Source organism: Nycticebus coucang, chromosome 1 (assembly GCF_027406575.1).
Source record: "Nycticebus coucang isolate mNycCou1 chromosome 1, mNycCou1.pri, whole genome shotgun sequence".
In the NCBI taxonomy this organism is placed as follows: Eukaryota; Metazoa; Chordata; class Mammalia; order Primates; family Lorisidae; genus Nycticebus; species Nycticebus coucang.
In genome coordinates, this window is record NC_069780.1 from 129,815,843 (window position 1) to 129,840,030 (window position 24,188).

The 24,188-nt window shown below is 40.0% G+C and overlaps 1 protein-coding gene across 1 annotated transcript in view; it reads left to right on the forward strand.

Annotated features, from left to right (window-relative positions):
• Positions 1-23,396, forward strand: part of DMGDH (dimethylglycine dehydrogenase) — an 86,254-nt gene extending 62,858 nt beyond the window's left edge. The window contains exons 15-16 of the mRNA XM_053587733.1: positions 16,561-16,695; positions 21,944-23,396. Coding sequence (XP_053443708.1) covers positions 16,561-16,695; positions 21,944-22,159 — 351 coding nt within the window. The 3' untranslated portion in view covers positions 22,160-23,396. The remainder of the gene's footprint in view (positions 1-16,560; positions 16,696-21,943) is intronic.
• The last annotated feature ends 792 nt before the right edge of the window (positions 23,397-24,188 follow it).

The window sequence follows — 24,188 nt, forward strand, 5'->3', positions numbered from 1 at the left end:
TCCATTTTTTTTTTAATGGCTGAATAGTATTCCATGGTATACATATACCACAGCTTGTTAATCCGTTCCTGGGTTGGTGGGCATTTAGGCTGTTTCCACATTTTGGCGATTGTAAATTGAGCTGCAATAAACAGTCTAGTACAAGTGTCCTTATGATAAAAGGATTTTTTTCCTTCTGCATAGATACCCAGTAATGGGATTGCAGGATCAAATGGGAGGTCTAGCTTGAGTGCTTTGAGGTTTCTCCATACTTCCTTCCAGAAAGGTTGTACTAGTTTGCAGTCCCACCAACAGTGTAAAAGTGTTCCCTTCTCTCCACATCCACGCCAGCATCTGCAGTTTAGAGATTTTGTGATGTGGGCCATTCTCACTGGGGTTAGATGATATCTCAGGGTTGTTTTGATTTGCATTTCTCTAATATATAGAGATGATGAACATTTTTTCATGTGTTTGTTAGCCATTCGTCTGTCGTCTTTAGAGAAAGTTCTATTCATGTCTCTTGCCCATTGATATATGGGATTGTTGGCTTTTTTCATGTGGATTAATTTGAGTTCTCTATAGATCCTAGTTATCAAGCTTTTGTCTGATTGAAAATATGCAAATATCCTTTCCCATTGTGTAGGTTGTCTCTTTGCTTCGGTTATTGTCTCCTTAGCTGTACAGAAGCTTTTCAGTTTAATGAAGTCCCATTTGTTTATTTTTGTTGTTGTTGCAATTGCCATGGCAGTCTTCTTCATGAAGTCTTTCCCCAGGCCAATATCTTCCAGTGTTTTTCCTATGCTTTCTTGGAGGATTTTTATTGTTTCATGCCTTAAATTTAAGTCCTTTATCCATCTTGAATCAATTTTTGTGAGTGAGGAAAGGTGTGGGTCCAGTTTCAGTCTTTTACATGTAGACATCCAGTTCTCCCAACACCATTTATTGAATAGGGAGTCTTTCCCCCAAGGTATGTTCTTGTTTGGTTTATCAAAGATTAGGTGGTTGTAAAATATTAGTTTCATTTCTTGGTTTTCAATTCGATTCCAAGTGTCTATGTCTCTGTTTTTGTGCCAGTACCATGCTGTCTTGAGCACTATGGCTTTGTAGTACAGACTAAAATCTGGTATGCTGATGCCCCCAGATTTATTTTTGTTACAGAGAACTGCCTTAGCTATACGGGGTTTTTTCCGGTTCCATACAAAACGCAGAATCATTTTTTTCCAAATCTTGAAAGTACGATGTTGGTATTTTGATAGGAATGGCATTGAATAGGTAGATTGCTTTGGGAAGTATAGACATTTTAACAATGTTGATTCTTCCCATCCATGAGCATGGTATGTTCTTCCATTTGTTAACATCCTCTGCTATTTCCTTTCTGAGGATTTCATAGTTTTCTTTATAGAGTTCCTTCACCTCCTTCGTTAGGTATATTCCTAGGTATTTCATTTTCTTTGGAACTATGGTGAAGGGAGTTGTGTCCTTAATTAGCTTCTCATCTTGACTGTTATTGGTGTACACAAAGGCTACTGACTTGTGGACATTGATTTTATATCCTGAAACATTACTGTATTTTTTGATGACTTCTAGGAGTCTTGTGGTTGAGTCTTTGGGGTTCTCTAAGTATAAGATCATGTCGTCAGCAAAGAGGGAGAGTTTGGCCTCCTCTGCTCCCATTTGGATTCCCTTTATTTTCTTGTCTTGCCTAATTGTATTGGCTAGAACTTCTAGCACTACGTTGAATAGTAAAGGTGACAGAGGACAACCTTGTCTGGTTCCAGTTCTAAGAGGAAAAGCTTTCAGTTTTACTCCATTCAGTAAAATATTGGCTGTGGGTTTGTCATAGATAGCTTCAATCAGTTTAAGAAATGTGCCACCTATGCCTATACTCTTCAGTGTTCTAATTAGAAAAGGATGCTGGATTTTATCAAATGCTTTTTCTACATCTATTGAGAGGATCATGTGATCTTTATTTTTGCCTCTGTTAATATGGTGGATAATGTTTATGGACTTGCGTATGTTAAACCAGCCTTGCATCCCTGGGATGAAGCCTACTTGATCATGATGAATGACTTTTTTGATGATAAGGTGTAATCTATTGGCTAGGATTTTGTTGAGAATTTTTGCATCTATATTCATGAGTGAGATTGGTCTGAAATTCTCCTTTTTGTTTGGGTCTTTTCCTGGTTTGGGGACCAGGGTGATGTTTGCTTCATAGAATGTGTTGGGGAAGATTCCTTCTTCCTCAATTTTTTGGAATAATTTCCGCGGTACAGGAATAAGCTCTTCTTTGAAGGTTTGATAGAATTCTGGTGTGAAGCCATCTGGACCAGGGCATTTTTTGGTTGGAAGCTTTTTTATTTTTTCTTTGATCTCAGTGCTTGAAATTGGTCTGTTCAGGAGCTCTATTTCTTCCTGGCTGAGTCTAGGGAGAGGGTGTGATTCCAAATATTGATCCATTTCCTTCACATTGTCAAATTTCTGGGCATAGAGTTTCTGGTAGTATTCAGAGATGATCTCTTGTATCTCTGTGGGATCAGTTGTTATTTCCCCTTTATCATTTCTGATTGAGGTTACTAGAGATTTTACTTTTCTATTCCTCATTAGTGTGGCCAATGGTTTATCTATTTTATTTATTTTTTCAAAAAACCAACTCCTTGTTTCATTAATTTTCTGAATGATTCTTTTGTTTTCAATTTCATTGATCTCTGATTTGATTTTGGATATTTCTTTTCTTCTACTGAGTTTAGGCTTAGATTGTTCTTCTTTTTCCAATTCCATAAGATCTCTTGTGAGATTGTTGATGTGGTCTCTTTCTGTTTTTTGAATGTAGGCATCTAAAGCGATGAATTTTCCTCTCAAAACTGCTTTTGCAGTATCCCACAGGTTTTGGTAGCTTATGTCTTCATTGTTTTTATGCTCAAGGAAGTTAATGATTTCCTGTTTTATTTCTTCCTTCACCCGTCTGTTATTCAACAGAAGATTGTTTAATTTCCATGCCTTTGGGTGGGGTCGAGCATTTTTTTAGAGTTGAGCTCCACCTTTAGTGCCTTATGGTCTTAGAAGATACAAGGTAAAATTTCAATTCTTTTGATTCTGTTGATATTTGTTTTGTGTCCCAGGATATGATCAATTTTGGAGAATGTTCCATGGGGTGATGAGAAGAATGTATACTCTTTATCTTTGGGATGGAGTGTTCTATATGCGTCTATCAAGCACAGTTGTTCTAGAGTCTCATTTAAATCTCTTATATCCTTGTTTAATTTCTGTTTAGAGGATCTGTCCAGCTCTGTAAGAAGAGTGTTAAGGTCCCCTGTTATTATAGTATTATCAGATATCATTTGCTCAGACTGAGTAAGGTCTGTTTCAAGAATCCGGGAGCATTTAAATTGGGTGCATAAATATTTAGAATTGAAATGTCTTCTTATTGTATTTTTCCCTTGACCAATATAAAGTGACCATCTTTGTCTTTTTTGACTTTAGTTGCTTTAAATCCATATGTATCTGAAAATAAGATTGCAACTCCTCTTTTCTTCTGAATTCCATTTGCCTGAAAAATTGTCTTCCAACCCTTGACTCGGAGCTTTAATTTGTCTTTTGAAGGCAGGTGTGTTTCTTGCAGACAGCAAATGGATGGCTTGTGTTTTTTAATCCAGTCAGCCAATCTATGTCTCTTCAGTGGGGAATTCAAGCCATTAACATTTATTGAGATAATTGATAAGTGTGGTAGTATTCTATTCGTCTTATTTGGTGAGAGTCCATTGCTTAGTTTTATCTTTTGCATCAGTGTGGAGGTTTGGTTCTGTCTTTTAATTTCTGAGTTCTTACTTTGCTGCTGATCCATTGTGGTGGTCAGTGTGCAGAACAGGTTGAAGTATTTCCTGCAGAGCTGGTCTTGTTGTGGTGAATTTCCTCAATGTTTGTATATGCGTAAATGATTTGATTTCTCCGTCAATTTTGAAGCTTAGCTTAGCAGGGTACAGAATTCTGGGCTGGAAATTGTTCTGTTTAAGTAGATTAAAGGTAGATGACCATTGTCTTCTTGCTTGGAAAGTTTCATTAGAGAAGTCTGCAGTCACTCTGATGGATTTGCCCCTGTAGGTCAACTGGCGCTTACTCCTGGCAGCTTGCAGAATCTTTTCTTTTGTCTTGACTTTGGACAGGTTCATCACAATGTGTCTTGGAGAAGCTCGGTTAGAGTTGAGGCGACCTGGGGTCTGATATCCCTCTGAAAGCAGTGTGTCAGAATCTTTGGTGATATTTGGGAAATTTTCATTTATGATATTCTCTAGTATGGCTTCCATTCCTCTGGGGCATTCTTCTTCCCCTTCTGGAATTCCTATAACTCGTATGTTGCAACGCTTCATAAAGTCCCATAATTCTGACAGTGAACGTTCTGCTTTCTCTCTCTTCTTTTCTGCCTCTTTTACTATCTGAGTTATCTCAAGAACTTTGTCTTCTACCTCTGAAATTCTTTCTTCTGCATGGTCTAACCTGTTGCTGATACTTTCCATTGCATCTTTAAGTTCCCTAATTGACTGTTTCAGTTCCTTCAGCTCTGTTATATCCTTTTTATATTCTTCATATCGTTCATCTCTTATTTGATTCTGTTTTTGAATTTCCTTTTGGTTATTTTCCACTTTATTAGCAGTTTCCTTCATTGTTTCCATCATTTCTTTCATTGTTTTCAACATGTGTATTCTAAATTCCCTTTCTGTCATTCCTAACATTTCTTTATAGGTGGAATCCTCTGCAGTAGCTACCTCATGGTCCCTTGGTGGGGTTGTTCTGGACTGGTTCTTCATGTTGCCTGGAGTTTTCTGCTGATTCTTCCTCATGAGTGATTTCTTTTATCTTTTTCCTTGCCCTAATTTTCCTTTCACTTCCTCTTGCTCTTTAAGTTCTCGTGCCTGTGGACTAAGGGTTACAGGACCAGAAGGGTGAGAAGGTTGAAGAGCAAAAAAGGGATGAAAGAAAGGAGGACCGAGTGATAAGAAAAAAAAAAAATAGAGAAAGGAGAGGGGGTGGGTAAAAGGAATATTGACAAAAAGAAGAGAGGCACAGAAAGAGGGAGACAGAGCAATATAGGTGTATAGTAATGTACTTTGATACAACCTTAAAAAAAAAATACCACCTTCTGGGGGTGCCCAGTTGGGTGGTTCCCTTGAGGTCAGCAGCTCTTTGCTAACCTGATCAGACACAGTACCCCACCTCCACCAAGTAGAGAGGAAAGACAAAAATGCTATAAATCAAACCAAAACAAGCAAACAGAAAACTTTACGGGATAAAATTGGGTGGAAAAGCAAATAATAGCGGTAGAAACACTAACAAAAATGAAGTTCTAATTATTGAAATAGGTAGCAATGGGAAATTATAATTAAACTAGAAAAATTGAGAAAGAAAAAGGATCTGTATGGAAAAGGTTGAACTTAAAAAACAAAACAACAATCTACAACATCAAAATAAACCAAAAAAACAACCAAACCAAAAAAAAAAAAAAAACACAAGCAAAAACAAAGCAGTATGTATATGTTATTGAATATTGTCTGGGGAACACGTGGTCTTCTGGGGTATGAGATGTTAATCACAGTTCTGATATGACTGGAGACTGCTAGTTTCTCAAACCCTAGCAGGTAGACACCCTAAATCTCTCTTCAGCCCACCTAAAAGGCTCTTTGAACTTGTTCATTTGCTGAGCAGAAGCTTTCCGAGGGAAGTGCTTGTCGCTGGAATCACTGCTGAAGTGGCTATCCACTTACCCTGTGTGCCAAAACTGGTCTCCCTCTGCCCCCGAGGGTTCGGGCTGTAAGGCGGCTCAGACCCCGCCCTTAGGCTACTTGGTCGCTGGGTTACCAGCTCCCACCCAATTTTAGCTCTGCAACCCTGAGGGCGGAGCTTGCCAGGGCAGATCATTCACAGTGGCTGCCTGTGACCCAGAGCCAAACACTATTAGCTCCGTCTGGCTCAGCGGCTCAGACTGGGGCCCTAGACAAAGGCCAAAGTTCTCCGCACTCCCGCTCAGGCTCTCCCCAAGGCAGTTCAGCTGAGTGCCAAGTCCAAAGACCCCAAAACAGTTCACAGGTAAGGCCTTTCTGGTTTGCAGTCTCGCTGCTACTGAACTTACAGTTGCAGGCGAGTTTAGACGGATTGACCACACGCGACCACTTGCCGGTTTTCCATTGTTTTAGTCCTCCTCTTGGGGTCCAGAAGTCTCTCACTGACTCCCTGTATCCTCTCAGGGGTGATGATAGGCAGATCCCACCAGCCAGAGATGCCTGGAGTCCTATATCCCCAGACTCACGGTGCCCAGATGCAAGGAAGCTGTTACTCAGCTGCCATCTTTCTCCGCCTCCCTCTCCTCTCCTCGAATTTCTAATTCCGACTTTGGAATTGCTCCTTGAATTTCTAATTCCAAATTTTCCTCCATTCTATTAATCTTGTTTGCAATCCAAATTCTGAATTTGATTTCTGACATCTCAGCCAGCAGTTTATGAATGGAATCTTCAGTTACATCTGCCATATTTTTCCTTGGGGGATTTATCTATTCTGGTTATTCATGTTACCAGAGTTTTTCCGCTGATTTCACCCTATGATTATTTTACACCGTTTGATTTTTCCCCTGTATCTTTATTGAGAACCCGTACAGTGCTATGGCCCGTGAAACTGGGGACCTGTTTGGTGTGGTGGTGCTAAGTGGTTCTGTCTTGTTTTCAGCTGGTCTCTGTCCGACCCTAGTGAAACAGTTACTCTGGGTTGAAGTCTCAGCTGTGGAGAAATACCAGCAATTAAGTCACGCTGCCTCCCACAGGCAACAATTAGAAAAGGAAAATCAAACCTTCCTACAAGCACACACCCAGGGCACCACTTGAATTATCCTTGGGTGATTGGCTCAGTTCAAAAGGTCCAAATCAATTGTCTCAGTCAGCCCTTGTCTCAGGTGGGACAGTTTAAAAGGTCTCTGGCAACTGGATTTCAGGGGTCTGGTGACAACTCAGATATGACTTGCTCCGGTGCTCCGTGAAGTCAGGAGGACCCACCCAGCAAATAGATTAGTCTGGGAAGGTTGATGCCTCTTTCCCCACCTTGTACATCTGTCACACCCAGTCACTGATAGCCCCGCAGGGCTGTGACCCAGTTGCCTCTAGTGAACAGATACTTCAGGGGTTTGCAACTGCCTAAATCACAAGGAAATCTATATCTGCTCAGGTAGGCTGTTGCGCTCTGCCTCTATCTAGCAGGGGGAGGTGAGGCCTGACAACCTCGGGCGCTTGATGCAGGCTAGGAGGTGTTTACTCAGTTCTAGCCCCACCCCTGTTGATGTTACTGACAGAACAGAACAGAACAACTTTGCGGGAATTTGTTTCTGTCCCTGCTAAATTCCCCTGCAGTAGAGAAGCTGTTTTGAGTTCCCAGAGCCTGCACCTCAGGCCCTGTCTTTGCTCCTGCAGGTTTGTATTCGGTTACCTGTCAGTTCTAGCCTCCTGCCTTCCTTTGTCTATAGGCTGACGATCCTCTGAGGGCCAGGTGCGTCTTAGGCTCAGGAAAGCAGTCCTCTGTGTCAGCCCCGCCCTGGGAACTTCTAGTTCTCATGCTCCACCCAGGTCGGTACCACCTCAGGTAAACCCTTTACTCACGGGGCCTGCGTTTCCGTCCCAGATCTGTTTCATGGTGGTTGCCACCTGAGAAGATGTCCAGCCTCCTTTAGTTGCCCAGGGAGACGGGGGGGTGGCTTCGGAATATCCCGGAGTGAGCGCTAGGGTGTTTCCAAAAACGGCTGTTGCTCTGTGCCTCGGGGCACCGCAGCTCTGGTGTGGTTACCTCCCAGCCAACCATCCTCTCCTCACTCTCCTGCTGCAGAGTCAGCACTGACCAGCTACAGTCTAGGCCCTGTCCACACCCCTCAAAAAATCACCCAAGAATCTGGACTCCTGGGGGACAGGCCTCCAGACCTCAGAGTGAGAGTGGAGGGGAGGGCTGGGAGCTCAGAATTGCAGGTAGACAATATATACAGTTTTATATAGTTTTATGCCTGGCAGGAGAATGCCGTGGCACCCTAGTAGGGGAGGTAGGTCCAGTTTTTAGAGCATCTCTCCCGTGGAGTGTAGTGGGAGGATCTTTGAACTCTGCTCGTTTGTTTGTGGGGCACTCCAAGCCTTTCTCATGGGGGAGGGGACTCCCGTCCGCATGGTGATGGATTTTGTACCTTTGTTTGTATCTTTGGGGTCGCAGCTCACCTCAGTGGGGTTGATGTGCATTCTTCAACCTTCTCTCTTGGTGCAGCTCTAATCCACCACCAGGTTACTGGCTAAATTTCTGTCCTTTAACTCTCCTTCTAGACGGGAGCCTCTGTGGAAAGCTGGCTTCAGTCAGCCATCTTGTCTCTGCCCCTCTCTTTGTCTTTTCTAATCTAGATATCTTTTGTTTCATTTCTTGCCCTATATTCTTGCATAGATGTACCTTATCAGTTTCCTTCTATTACTGGTGTAAAAGTTTGTTTGTTTAATGAGGAATAGATATTGAATTTTAGCAAATGCTTTCTCTGTATCTATTGAGATAATACCTTTTTAAAAAGTCTGTTATATGATTTGTTGCATTTATTAATTTTCTGACATTATGCCAATTATTTATTTTTGGAATAAAACCCACTTGGTAATGACATATTATCTTTTTATATAATAGTGGATTTTATTGATACTTTTAAAAAGAACTCTTGCAGCTATGTTCTCCTTAAAGGACTTATTGCAATATTTGTTTAATTTTCCTCTTTTTCTTTTGAATACGACATAAGCCTCTTGAGTACAGGTGCTGGTAACGTTTTGTTTATCGTTTTATTCCCAACTCTTAGGGTTGGGCCCTAGAAGATAACCAATACATGGTTTGTTGTTGGAAGCAGTGTCAGGAGGTGACATTAAAAAAGTCCTGAGACTTCATCATGAAGGGTCTTGTCTACCAGGCTAAGACATTTGGAGTATATCCTAGAGACACTGAAAGATTTTAAGTAAGGAGTCACACTCTGGTAATGGAAAACAGATTAAAAGCGAGCTGGTCTGGTGACTGCGATTTTGGTTTTCCAATTACTGAAGAAATCCAGTGGAAGGATGGCAAAGGCTTTTCACTATAGTTGTGGCTGTAGGATAAAGAAAGAGGAGTGAGTGATAGTTAGAGAGTAGGATGGAGACCACAGAGAGTCTGCATGTGAAGGGACAGGGAGGAGGGTGTAGGACGCTGTAAATGAATGAGGAAATACAGGATGAGGGGTGTGGTTGGGTGGTGGGAGGATTTGGGGGGTCTGAGAGCTGTGGGATAGCCAAGTGGAACACATGGGTTTGCAGAGCTCTGGTCTGGAAGTATTACTTTGTGGTTTCATGCGTAGATGGTAATTGAAGTGGGAGAGTAGTGGGCACTCTCTTCTTAGAACCCTGTACTTACCTCTACCATGGTGCTTATCATGACTATTCCTGATAGTCTGACTGACTGACCACCCTATTCCTGGCCTCCTCCATGTGAACACCTCAGGGACAGAGACCAAGAATCCTTAGGGCCCACCACTGTGTCTGGTCAAGTAGAGGCTTACTAAATCCTGAATCGTGGCTCTGCCACTTACTGCTTCTAACACTAAACCAATCACTTCATCTATAAGCACTTCAGTTTTCTCATCTATAAAATGAAGAAAATAGTCACCTCGTAAGTTTGTTGTAAGTATTAGATGAGATAAAGAACATTTGTTCCTCACTAAAATGTTAGTTCCTTTTCATCTTATAGAATCGAATTTGAGTAAATCCTTTAGAGAAAAGCAACTATGCATAAAATCCTTTCTGTTTTTTGAAGATCTCAGCAAGGAGATTCTGGGTCCTTATCAGGGAGTCATTTATTTATGTTTTTCTTATTTCCTTCAATAATTATTTAGTTTGCATTTCAGCTTAAGTGCCATGTGTAAAACATAAATGGGCAATTATTCTTCACTCTAGAGAGATGAAAACTCTACATTTTAATTGTTGCTAAAGTAGTGAAACATTAATTTGATAAAGACACAGGTCCATCTCAACAGTTTTACTTTGAATCATTAGATTAAAAACTGAAAAATAAATGTTCTCTTTACTAGCAAATCTAGGAAAATCCATAGATCACAGGCAAGGAGGACTATTTTATTTTGAAAATCTGACTTTTGGTTTGAATGCTGATTAGCCTGATTAGAGCCTGGCTTACGAAGGATATTTTAAATATTTTCTTGAGTTTCTACTTTATCCCCTCCTTTTACTGAGGTCTCTTTTCTAGTTATGCAAAAGACTTTTTGTAGAAGGAATTCTTAACTGGTCAGTCATTTTGGTGAGAAAAATGCTAGATGAGTTGTTTCTTTTAAATTGCTAAGCACAGAGAATGAGAATTACATGTATGTGGGCACGTTCATTTTTCCAGCCAGTGATAACAGACTGTAGTCGCTAAACTAATAATTTAACATTTTGCTCTCGAAGAGATATTGAAACTGTGGTAGTTGTGAATTTGTGTGAGATGTTAAGAAACTTGGCATAGTAAAAAAGAAACCAAGCATTTAAACACCTGGGTTTTTCTTTTTTAATTTCAGATTAATATGAGGGTACAAATGATTAGGTTACGATGTTTGCATTTGTTTGGTGAAGTCCTTGTTGTAGTTGTGTCCCCCACCCAGGAGGCGTGCCGTATACCTTTCTTTACGTTGTGCCCATTAGGTGGGAGCATACTAATCCCTCTCCCTCCTCCCACTCCCCCCAACTTGAATTGAATTGAATTTTTCTCTTGTTTTTCTCTCTGGGTTTGAGGTTTGGTGCTAATGTGCTTTGTCCCTGTAGGCAAGACCCTTTGTTGGACTTTAGTGTTCTTATAGGGAAAATGAGATTGGACAACATTTTTGGCTTGTCTGAAGACTCCTGTGATTCCGATTCTGTGAATAGGAAGTGAATAATGCTATAATTTGTCTTGTTGGGGGTGGGTGTTAAGTCAGTCCATTCCCCCACATAAACCCAGCACACGGCTTTGTCAGTGTTGGCGAGAGAGGCACAGGTACATAGGGAACTGTACCACTCAGTGAGGAGAGTCAAGTTAACACAGACTGCAGGTGAGTAACGGCCACAGGCTTTACAAAGGGATTCCTGTAAGGGGTATTTTCAGTGAGGACATGAAGCCCATTTTAAATGAGAAACTTTTCAGGAAAGCATGGAGGGAAGTGGGACAGTGGCAGAAGCCTGTCACCGGGATTTCCATCTCCACTCTGCTACTCACAGTAGCTGGTGACCTGCGGGTCTCCCTGCAGCTGTCTTCATGCCTGTTAACCCAGGAGCATGATTCCGCAGCCACAGCTGTGCCTGACTTCCCCGGGAGCTCAACTGTGATGCCGGATGTTAGACTGATTACCCTCATGTTTTTAGATATTTAGGTTAAAAAGATTTTGGCCAAAAAGTTAAATCAACCTGATGATTTCCTTGAAATTGCTGACGGATTCTGACTCCATGCAGATAGAAAATAAAAGGTCCAAGACCACATTTTTGTCATCTCTGCCTGGTCCCTTGTAGCCCATGACCCCAACTCTCTATATTAGACCTTTCCTGCCACTGCTGCCGTCAAGTTTGACCTTTACTGCTACATATCTGAGAACTCTTCATTGCCCTAAGAATCACAAATATATTGCTTTAATTTATTTCATTTACATGTGCTGTTAGGTAATAGGCATGCTTTTAATAGAACAAATAAGAGATGAGTAATTATATTTCACTTAAAGTCTACTTAGTCTTTTCATATAGGTGGATGGTATATTTAATGTGTATTAAAAATGGCTATTTTAATGGTTCCTATTGCTAATTAAAAGTAATGAAATAAAAAAAAAACACAAGTCAATACTGGGCTGTAGTCTCAGTGCCCCAATAGTACATTTCTCAAAGGCATTAACAGCTATTTATACAGTTAATTTGGCAATGACTCGTTAAAGAAATATATTTCTGTTCTTGGGTTATCCTGAAAGTACCAATTTTAAGTATAGCATTAACCTTCAGACACATTTTCTTCTCATTTATAATTAATGACCAGATAGTAGAGTAGAATCTACAATCTTGGAAGCAAAGCCAAGTAAAATGAGAATGAAATGCCATCACCTCACTTTAAATCTTCCCAAGTCAGGAGCCTAGTTAGTTTGGGCAGGGAGATTGTGTCAGGGCAAGTGCCATCTCCCGTCTGTGCTATGACTTTGTGCTGCATATCTCCAATGATTTTTCTTGTTGTTGTTGTTTTTGTTGGTTAGAGTATTGCTTTCATTCACGTCTGAGGATGATGTTACTGACAGTTTCACTTCCTTATTCAGGGATATAGATACAGATGTCAAATTCATGAATATTAACCTCAGGGTATTTTAAAATACTTTTACGTAGTACAAAAATATTATTGTGTAATGTTGCTCAAAACAGATCCAGGGCACCTGGAAGAAATTCAGAAGAAACATTCTTCATTTATATAAGCTGAACTTTCCATTGATAGGCTCCAGGCCCAAACTGTTTTTTTGTTTTTTTTTTTGGAGATAGAGTCTCAATTTGTTGCCCTGATGGAGTGCCGTGGCATCATCATAGCTCACAGCAACCTCAAACTCTTGGGTTCAAGTGATCCTCCTGCCTCAGCCTGCTGAGTAGCTGAGACTATAAGCACCTACCCTGAAAGTCAGCTAATTTTTTTTCTATTTTTAGTAGAACAGGGTCTCACTCTTGCTCAGGCTGGTTTTGAACCCTTGAGCTCAAGCAGTCCACATGCTGTGGCCTCCCAAAATACTAGGATTACAGGTGTGAGCCATCTCCTTTGCCCCAGGCCCAAGCATTTTTAAAAATATGGATAAAATCTAAAGGTGCTGATTTAAATCAGTGTGTAACTGAGCCTCTTCCATAAACTGGGGATATTTGTCTCATAGGATCGTCATGAATGTGAGGCTCTCAGTGCAATATCTGACACATACCAAGGAGCTGATAAATTATAAATGTTACTTATTAATTTTTAAAGGTGAATTTACTACTGTATTTTTTCCTACAGAAAGTTTTTCTGCCCCCACCCCCTTTCTGTTTCCCTCCTGACTAGCTGATACCTGATGTTCCTCCTTAGCCTTTAGTGAATTAAGAATTTGGCAAAGGTAGAGTTAGGCTCCTCTTCTAGCACATCTGGTCCCTCTCCTGGCACTTGCCCCCACGGCTCTCATCTAGCACCCCTAAAAAAATCCCCCTTTCTGAAAGCTTTGGTCATGGCCGGCTTTCCCCTCGTCCCCTCCAGAGGTGCAGCAGATACTGGCTTTAGAAGCTCAGGTAAGGTTGCTCTCAGTAGAGGAAAAGAACAGGGCTGGGACTCCTGAGGTCCTGGTTCTTAACAAGTTTGTTGGGATTGCCTGTCTTTGGCTAAGTTAATTCACTGCTTTTAGACCCCCAAATCCACCACTGAGGTTGTTGTGAAGACCAAATTATAATGTGAGTACAAGCACTTTTGGAAAAGGCTGTACAAACAATAATTATTATAAAACCTACTCATCTTTCAAAATGCAACTCAAGTGACTCCTCTGTACAACTGGTGCTGACAAAATGTTGCCCCCAGCCCAGGTAGAAAGGGTCATATTCTTCCTTGCCCTCCCCCCACCGCCGTCCATGCCTCTATTCTCTATTGTAGCATCTATTAATTTGCATTTCCACCTTCACACATTAGACATTCTTTGTTTTAAATTTACAGAACTTTGGTATTTTTACACTCTCTCATACAACAAACAGAACCAACCGTGAGTCATGTTTCAAAATTAATACCACTGGTAGGTGCCATATACGATCGTGTGTCGTGTTCTGCTACATCTCCACTAACCTCAAATAGTTCTTTTTTCTCTGGTATGTTGAGGAGATATAATAATTTCAGGACCGGGCGTGTTGTGATGCAGAGGGAATGGGTTCACACTTTCCCAGGGGCCTTCCTTGAAGCTAGAAGAACACATTCTCTTAAGTTCCCAGTAGTCCATATGTAACATGGTATCTGACATATAGCAGGGGCTTAACAACAGTTGAGTAAATAAAGAAAATACTTTAATAAGGGATTCAGAAAGATTAAGAATCTTCAAGATCTAAATCAATCTCCTATAATAAAGACTCAGATTTCATAACGGGAGGTGAAGAAACAGGTTAAGACCTGCTGGGACGCTACAAGTCACACTGGATAGTTCATTGCAGCTCAGTGTTGGTGTAAGTGTTTTTCCATACAAGAAAGCATATGACTTATTCATGGTAGTTATTTATTCCCATGTCAATCAGAACTCGAGAAAGTACCCATTGTCATCATTTATCTATGGTAGCAAGTCTCCTTTGAAAAAGATAGCCACACATTTTGTTGTTATGGAGTTCTTTCTGTATTTAGATATACAATTGTCCCTCCACATATATATAGGAGATTAGAGCAATGCTGTGTTTTCCATCAGCATTTGGAGCACTTGGCTGGAAAAAATCTGAGTATGAGTGGTGGACCCTCGCAGTTCAAACCAGTGTCATTCGAGGGTCAACTGTACATGCTTTACAGTGAACTTGGTTTATGACTTTTGTTATGATGAATTTATCCTACACGTGAATTAAAATAAATTAAGCTCTTCCTGTGGTTTTCCCCCCCTCATTAGTCTTGTATGAAATAACATAGGTCCTAGTCCTTCTTACATTTTTGTGGTCTAGCTTCATAGTAAAACTTTATGGTTGGTTCTCACCACCTGGATCACCCTGGGGAAGGAGGGAATACTGGACTTTGATTTTGCACATTATTTTAACCCTGGCTAATGGAAACTAGCTTCCTGTGTAGGTCAGTAATTTAAAGTTGAAATGTCCATAGATATATTTCATTTTGGGTTCATCCTAGATGCTCTGAATCAATAAAGGAATGAACTAGAGGGGTCTCAGCAGAGGGCATGTGAGGACCCCTCCTGCTTCTTCTCTGGGAGGTTTGGGGTGTACTGCACTTAGTCCTAAATATTTCATGTGCAAGAAGAGCTATGTAAGTCTTAAATGTTAGTGGTGGGGGGCATCTTTGACAAGAAATATCGCCAATTCCTTACAGCCAATGAAATTTGTAGGCTGGTTGTGGTGGCTTGAACCTATAATCCTAGCACTCTGGAAGGCCGAGGTGGGTGGATTGCTTAAGCTCAGGAGTTCGATACTAGCCAGAGCAAAAGCAAGACCCCATCTCTACTAAAAATAGAAAAATTCGCTGGACTTGGTGTCAGGCAACCAGCTACTCAGGAGGCTGAGGCAAGAGCATCACTTGAGCCCAAGAGATTGAGATTGTTGTGAGCTATGTCGCCCTAGCACTCTACCCAGGGTGACAGAGTGAGACTCTGTCTCAAAAAAATAAATACATTAATTAATTAATGAAAAATAAAATAACATTTGTGGAATTTTTTTGTCTTTAAGAGACTAATCTATATATGGGAACTGTTTTGAGAATCTTGCATTCTACATTTTAATCTCTGATTAAATCTCATTCACCAGATCTGTATGTCACAAATTCCCTTTTCCCCCAACCTAGATAAGAGATGCTGGTCAGGGCACAGCATTTGGAAGCCTCAGCCTAAGGTCCCCAGAGAACTTGCCTTGCTCTCTCCTCACCTCTGACTAGCTTATCACACTTACCAAAGTGTGCCCTGGAATTTGGTTGGGTAGAATTCTATCTCTCTTGTTAGCTAAGGGCCCCCACTGAGGATCATTGCTGACCTGTATGCTCTATTCAGTTAAAGCATATTACTAAAAAATGCAAAAGTTGTCAAGTTTGTCAGATTCCTATGTATATTTTTTTAACACATAAGAACAGGTTCAAGGTTATCACTGTAACAATGTTGCTTTCACTCACTTACTCAGCACTGGACTAACCTGACTGTGCCCTGGGAGTGTATTAGCACTAGCATGTGTTGCACAGAAGGAGGGAAAAAGGTCAAAAAGAACAGTGTTAGAGAATGAGCTCTGTGATCAAAATGTCTGTGTCTGACCGTCTTTGTTACCCACACAGGGCCTAGGTAGCACGATGCCTCACACAGTAGGGACTCAATAAATACATCCTGAATGAACTAATGCATGCAACCCAATTAATAAATTCTGGGGACCATTATTCTGAACAAGAAAAACATGTATATTGCATTTTGGGATTGTTTTAGCATCACATTCTAAAAAAAAAAAAAAAAGAATTTCTTTCTGTAAAAGTCTTCCTGTAGGTAGAAATTAAGTTGCACTTTGCTCGCTGACAGCCTGTGCCACTGTCTAGACCCATGAAATACAAGGGTTACTTTCATAATCCACCATCACAATATGTCTTATATTTTTCTGCCTAGGTGGTTCTGGTAAAATTGTCATTACAAGTTATTACCCTTATATCTAACATATTCTGAAGGAAGAGGTGGCTGATACTGTCATTTGAGAACAAAGATATACTTGTCTAGACATTTGATCCAATCTGTATTTTTATTCGATGTGTAATTGGTGAGAAAATAGCAAAGACAAATTTAAATGCTTGCATCTCTAACCTTGTCACAGTGTCTGAGCATTCATTCATCATCATTATCTTGGATTCCTGCAGCCTGCAGACTTCATAGGAAAGCAAGCACTGAGACAGATTAAAGCCAAGGGGCTGAAAAGAAGACTGGTCTTCCTCACCTTGGCAACGGATGATGTTGATCCAGAGGGAAATGAAAGCGTCTGGTACAATGGCAAGGTGAGTACTAAGGACCTCATTGCCAGGGGACACAGCATCTTCTATAACAGAAACTCCCCTTGTTCCTATATGTTTCCTTTTATACTCTTTCGTTAGTAATTAATGTATTTATTTATTAGAGCGATGATACGTTTTGATTTTTGCACTAACATTCAAGGAACACCAAGCAATTAACTGAAAGGAAAATGAAATCCTGGTCAGTTTTGGAAACATAAAATTCTATATGCTTTGTTTAAAGAAAATAAACCCAAAGATTAAAAAAAATACATTGAACAGGGCATCGGCTGTGGGTCAGTGGGTAGGGAGACGGCCCCATGTACCGAGGGTGGAGGGTTCAAACCCAGCCCCAGCCAAACTGCAACAAAAAGTAGCTGGGCATTGTGGCGGGTGCCTGTAGTCCCAGCTACTCGGGAGGCTGAGGCAAGAGAATTGCCTAAAGCCCAGGAGTTGGAGGTTGCTGTGAGCTGTGATGCCACAGCACTCTACCGAGGGCGATAAAGTGAGACTCTGTCTCTAAAAAAAATGCATTGAACAATGATGGTAAAATAATCAATGTGTTTGTCATATCCATATCTGTGAATGCAAAAGATGGGTTTTATAAAGAATTGGACATTCTGATTTGGTTTCCCAAGAATCTTGCAGAAGGAGGTAGTTAGCATATTAGCAGAAAGAATTTCCAAATGAAAACATCTATGACAATAAAGGGTAGAACCTTGGAGAGTAAAGTGAAACGTGGCAACCATTTGATTCTTCAGGAAAAGTAAAATCACCTTCTCACTTTGGAATATGACTTTTCATGATCTCTATTTGCATTCACTAAAACCAGGGTTAGTCAGATAACTTATCAATGGGACTTCATTTTCTCCACTTTTTATCACTTTGTAAAACCCAATTTGGCTGACCATTTGGATGTGTGTTAGCTGGTATTATCAGGCAGATGGGGGCTGCCCACCTTAGACCAGGCATGGGGAGGGCACAGGGCCTGCAAGGCGAATCAGAGCAGCTGTTCCATATTGAACAGGGTCAGCTTGGTCAATACCCGAGACTCAAGAGATCCTGTGCCTGGGCTTTTTTTTTTTTCTCATTTACTGCCGCCTACTCAAGATTGTTTCCATTTTCTCTATCTCTTCAGTAACAAAAAACGTGCTAGGGCTGGGGAAAGTCAGTGGTGTCAAAGCACAGCTTTTGGATTACTAGAAAATTGGCAATTTAGGCTAAGGTGTGGACCAGTTTGATGTAGAGCTGATGTCTACTGAGTTCTTACTATTAATGTATAGCAGATACTGCTCAGGTGTTCTCTCAGTTAATTAATTGTGTAATACCCTTCCAGATATGTCTGATTATCTCCATTTTGCTTGAGGTTACACAGCCAGTGGTCGATGGAGCCAATTTCCAACCCGGGTCTTTTTGGACTGTGAATTTCTGGTCCTTTTCTGGAAGGCATGCAGAATACTCCAATCTATTTCCTTTTCTGTCTCCGTTGATCTTTTCCTGTAGTCTCTTAATAATTTACATATACACTCACACAATTCTTAGACATCTGAGTAGCAGGTGGATGTTATCAGATACTACAAAGCCAACAGACTTTTCTCAGATCTCAAGTTTACCTCTCAGACTTGACAGGCTGACCTCTACCTCCTCCTTAAGCTGGGCTAAGCTTGCTCTTCCGTTTGAACTGTTCCTACTTTCCTCTTTGTCTCCTCTTTCTGTTCTACATCTCTGGTTAGCCCTCTTTTCTTAATATATGCGCCTCCTCCAATTTCAGATTTTCCCACAATTCATGAGATTGCTCCTGATAACCAGCTCTGCCATTAACAAACTGCTTGACCTGATCCTGGTCTGATCTTGGGGCCTCCGTTTTCTCATCTATAAAATGAAGCCACTGGAGGAGATAATGTCTAAAGTCCTCTTTACTCTAATTTTGTGTTACTCATTCTGCTAGTGCATCTAGCAAAATATTTTGTATGTGATAGAGGCAGAAGTGTTAAAATGACCATTTAATTAAGTGCCTTACAAGTGTTACATTTCCTCCATTTCATTTTTCCATGGCTTTATATGTATGTGTGTGTGTGTGTGTGTGTATTTTTTTTTTTTTTTGAGACAGAGTCTCACTATGTCATCCTCGGTAGAGTGCTGTGGCATCACAGCTCACAGCAACCTCTAACTCTTGAGCTTAAGCGATTCTCTTGCCTCAGCCTCCTGAGTAGCTGGGAGTACAGGCATGTGCCACAACGCCCGGCTATTTTTTGGTTGTAGTTGTCATTGTTGTTTGGCACACCCGGGCTGGATTCAAACCCGCCAGCTCTGGTGTATGTGGCTGGCACCCTAGCCGGTGAACTACAGGCGCCAAGCTGCCATGGCTTTATATTTTTGACTCTATTCCCATCCAACTATCTCAGTACGGTCTATACTTACCCCTCCACCAACACTCTGTTTTATTTGTTTTATTCAGCCATGGAATGAAAAAGAGTTTAAGTTATACTCTATGCAACCTCCAGGTCAACTACAATTAATGGACAGATTTTTAGCTGTCTTAAATATGACGAGGCCCAAATTAAAATTTTAAAAAACACTGAAAGCCCAAGTTCCACTTTAAAATTTTATTTTCTTTGCCCTATGTGTACTCTGAGTTTACATGCTATATATAACATTTCATCTTTCCCACCTCATGCCATCTGCTTACAGAGCTGCTAATCTAATTATAGAATTATATCTCTTAAATTTCCTAATATATCATCTTATCATGCAGATGGTCCTTCTTTTGATCTTCTTTTTCAAAGGCCTTCCTTTGATCCTCTTTATACTCTGGAATGACAAGGGAATACTTTTTGCTTTTTATTTCCTGACTTTGTCCTGACTTGTGTTGTTTTTGGTATGTGGTATTTTATTTTTGCGAATCTTCGCAATGCTAGAGATAGGATCCACATTTATTCATTTATTTAGCAATTGTTTATTGAGTACCTACTATTCTAGGCACTATTCTAGGCACTGGGTATACAGCAGTGAAGAAAACAGACCAGAATCTCTGTCCTTGTATAGTTTACATTCCAGGGGGGAGAGAGACAGACAATGAACAAACTAAAGTATACGGCACGTCAGATAGTGAGGAATGCCCTAAGGAAAAGTAAAATCCAATTGGCAGCGCTAGAGAAAGTGATTACAATTTTAAATAAGGTTTAATTTTTTAAAATCAAGGCATAAGAGTGGTCCTAAAAAGGGCTTTCGTTATGTTGAGTGGATTAGTTATAAAAGAAGCTTAGCTTGGAAGGAAGTTTTGAAGAAGAGTAAGTTTGGAAGGTTTAGAAGGTTTTCTTTTTCATTATTTATAAACTAAAACATACAGGCACATCCAAAGAAAAACACAAAATTCAACTTAAATTCTGTTAACTTCCTTCAAAGACCATTTGCCATATCGTCTTCTATGAGTTTGTTAGAGATTTCTCATAATTTAAGAGAGGAAAGAGAAAGGGTTAAAAAAAATGAGAATTATTTATATCGGTAAAAAAAAAAAAAAAAAATAGCCAGTGTTCTATTTAACAAAGAATAAGAATCCAGTAGGCAGAGGATGGGGACAGGTTGTTCTTACCATTCACTGAACAAAAAGAAGGAATGGATGTAATTGAACCTGGAAGATTATAAGGGACAACTATTTAAAATTTATCCCAGAAAAACATTTCCCTGGAGATGTAATAATAAGAGGAAAGGAAAGGTCAGACTTCTAAAATACCCTGGGCTGCTCACCCCTGGATTAGAGAGAAATTAAAGTAGAAGTGAAGGTAAATTCTAGCAGAAGGCAAAACATGTTTTTAAAACAGCACTCACAAAATAAGGACTCTATTTCTCTGGGTTACCAATGCAGAGATGACTGCAAGATGGGTTACTGCTAGGATGTTAGGAGAGGGGAAGGGCTGAGGAAATGGCACATGGCTGATTGTGGGCTTTCCACCAGCGAGTCAGGGAGTCGCACCCAGAGACTTGTTCAGGTCTTTTCCTGTTTTCTGAAGACAGGGTACAAAGAGCAAACCCCAGCTCTATTTTACAGACTATACGCATTCGAGGGTAGGTACCAGGATTCTACTTGTTCCTCTAGGGCAGTGTTTTTCAACCTTTTCTATCTCACGCACACTTGAACCTACAGTTAAACTTTTGTGGCACACTTAAATTGTTGATTAAAAAAAAAAAAGAAAGAGAAAAAAAAATTATACACTTACTGTACTTTGAACTTCTTTTGAAAATTTATCTATTTTTATTTTTTTAGAAGCAGAGTCTCACTTTATCGCCCTAGGTAGAGTGCCGTGGCGTCACAGCTCACAGTAACTTCCAACTCCTGGGCCCAGGTGATTCTCTTGCCTCAGCCTCCCAAGTAGCTGGGACTACAGGCACCCGCCACAATGCCTGGCTATATTTTGGTTGCAGTTTGGCCGGGGCTGAGTTTGAACCCACCACTCTCAGTATATGGAGCCAGCCCCTGCCCACTGAGCCACAGGCACCACCCTCTTTTGAAAATTTAATTAATGATCTTTTAAAAATTTCACAGCACACCTAAGACCCTCTCATGGCCCCCCAGTGTGCCGCCACAGTGGTTGAAAATCACTGCTCTAGAGTGCCTAGCAAAATATTTTATACACGGTAGAGCTAGCAGTATTAAAATTACCACTTAAGTGACTTGCAGTTGCCAAGAATTATGAAATATTAGATATGGGGCTGCATATAATCTTTCTTATAGAAAGTTTGCTTCACAGTGACTACTGATAACATGTATATCAATAACTATAGTTAGTTCCCCACTGTTTTGGCAGGCCATTTTCTACATCTCAACAGGGACAGTTGACTAAGTTTGCATTGGATATTTAGATTTTCACTCCTCTTATCTATTTTCCTCATGCTAGTTTGATGATAGAGGAGAAATTTTTATTTTAAGTTTAAAATGAGGGTATCCGATTCTTCCTCCTATTGGATTTCTTGGCATGAAACTGAATAAAACAGCACTAGGTATTGAGAAATTTTGTGTTATTTCTTAAAAATGAGAAATTTCAGAGTAATACGGATGTGTACCCTCAGAATTATTTTTCATAATTTATAAACTCTCAGTAATCTTTTCAACATGTGAAGTTTTCCTCCTGTGTCTGGTGGTGTCCCCACAGACAGCATCTCATAAAACGTCCGTGTTGTAAGTTAAGGTTCTTCACCTGGAGAGGTGGTAGTTCTGTGACTGAGATTCTGGGGACTGTTGTGTCTTGTTTTCCAGGTGGTCGGCAACACAACCTCTGGAAGCTACAGTTACAGCATCCAGAAGAGTCTGGCTTTTGCGTACGTCCCTGTGGAATTAAGCGAAGTGGGACAGCAAGTGGAAGTGGAACTTCTGGGCAAAAATTACCCAGCTGTCGTCACACGAGAACCCTTGGTATTGACAGAACCAGCCAGAAACCAGCTTCAGAAAAAAGGTGGCAAGGACGAAGTTTGAAAAAGACCTTTAGCAATCAACTGAATTATAGCTGCTATATGACTGTATTTGATGTTATTCTAATTCAGCAGTTCTCAACCTGTGGGTCGCGACCCACAGGAACTGTATTAAAGGGCCACGGCATTAGGAAAGTTGAGAACCACTGTTCTAATTGGTTCCCAGGTTATTCAAGGAAACCAAAAATTCATTTCAAAATCATCAAAGTCTAGATCTAGAATCTTACTAAAATCTTTCTCTTCATTGTTTCCTAAGGGAGATAAAATACTGGATTGTTGATTTATATTGTTCTTTCAAATGAAGAAATTTGAAATGAATGTTTTTTATTACCCCATATTATTCAATCAGGGAAACATTTAGTTGTTTGCTAATATATAATCATTATTGTAATTTAACTTAAAGGACATTACCTAATTATAGTAACATATATACCTGTGATTCTTGATAGCTGAAGACAAATTAATTACCTTTTACATAAAAACAAATACAATACTGTTGATGGAGTTACTTCACTGAGATATCTTTCCTTAAGTGGTAAGTGGTAGTTTTATTTTTCATAAATTATCTATAAAGAGAATAGTTAAGTTTAAAATCAATAAATAACTTTTTCCCTCAATTCTCTGGAATATGTGTTCTTTTCTTAATGACCTCCCTGAAAACACCTTTATAGGACATCATTATTGTACTTTCAAAGAGAAAGTACAAAGAACAGAGTCTTCTAAAGGAAGTGGTACTTGTAAACCTTCAGAAATGAAGCTGAAACATAAATAGACTGTGCCAGTACAAACACAGTTTGAATACTGAGCACCTCTTTCTGGGACAGAATTAATGCAAGCTGACATCATGGCGCTGTTCTGAATATTATTTCGCAAAGCATTTGACAAGGCAGGTCAAACAAAAGCTGAAGAGCTGGCAGGATTGTCCTTCGCTCTATGTCCCTCAAGGAAAAAAAAATCCATCTAGAAATAATTCTTTGATATGCTTCTTGAAATTATTTGAGTATAGTTGACTGAATTAATAAAATTTTTTGTGAAGAAGTATCCAGCATACTCAATACTAATAATGTGAAACCAATATATAAACAACTATAAGCCACACAAAAGAAAATACAAATGTAGTCTAGTGAGGGAAAAGGGAGAGGAAAAAGGGGGGAAGCGGGAGGAGGAGGGGTGATGGGTGGGATCTTACCTACTGGGCACAGTGTTAGGGTGCTCAGCACACCCCCTGGGTGAGGGCTCAACTACAACTTGAACTTTACCTTAGAAATGAAAACAATGTAACCTAAACATTTGTACCCTCCTACCGATCTGAAATTAAAAAACAAAATTTTGTAAAAGGTGGTTTTTTCATTCATACTAATAATGAATTTATACACCCATTTGCCAGACATTTATCGAACTTTTCCTAGTATTTAAAAAAAAACTAAATGTGAGGCATGAGATTCTATAATTAGAATAAACTTTAAGATGATTCGTTAACTTGGAAGTTTTGAAACGGTGCCAGGTTTACATTTTAAATGTTTTACAACAATAATCATTAGTACTCTTTAAGATGCCATTTATTTCTCTTTGGTATATCCTCTTACTTAGGAAAAGAGAGAAATGCCTGGGTAACAGACATAGACTAGCTCTCCTGAATATTACCTAGGCTCTCTATCCCAGGTCCAGAGTTGGGTGCTGGTTAAAGTCTTTGTCTGGGATTTGGAAGATCCACTTCTCATTCTCTGCCTTCTGTAGTCCTGTAACCTTAGGACGGTTACCTACCCTCTCTGGGTTCTTCCACTATGAAATAGGTTTAGTTTCTCCCAGTCATTTGCATATTATAGTGGCAGGAAGAAATAATGAAAGTACAGCATTGAATTCACATCATACAGTTAATACAGCACGAAAAGCAATAAATCCAAAGAACATTGAGATGAATGTTAAACTTTTAAGGAAATTCTATCCACAATACAAAAGAAGCCTATTTCCTAATTTCCTTAAGAAGTTGCCCCCTTGTTTCAGAGCCCGTAGCACAGTGGTTACGCAGCCAG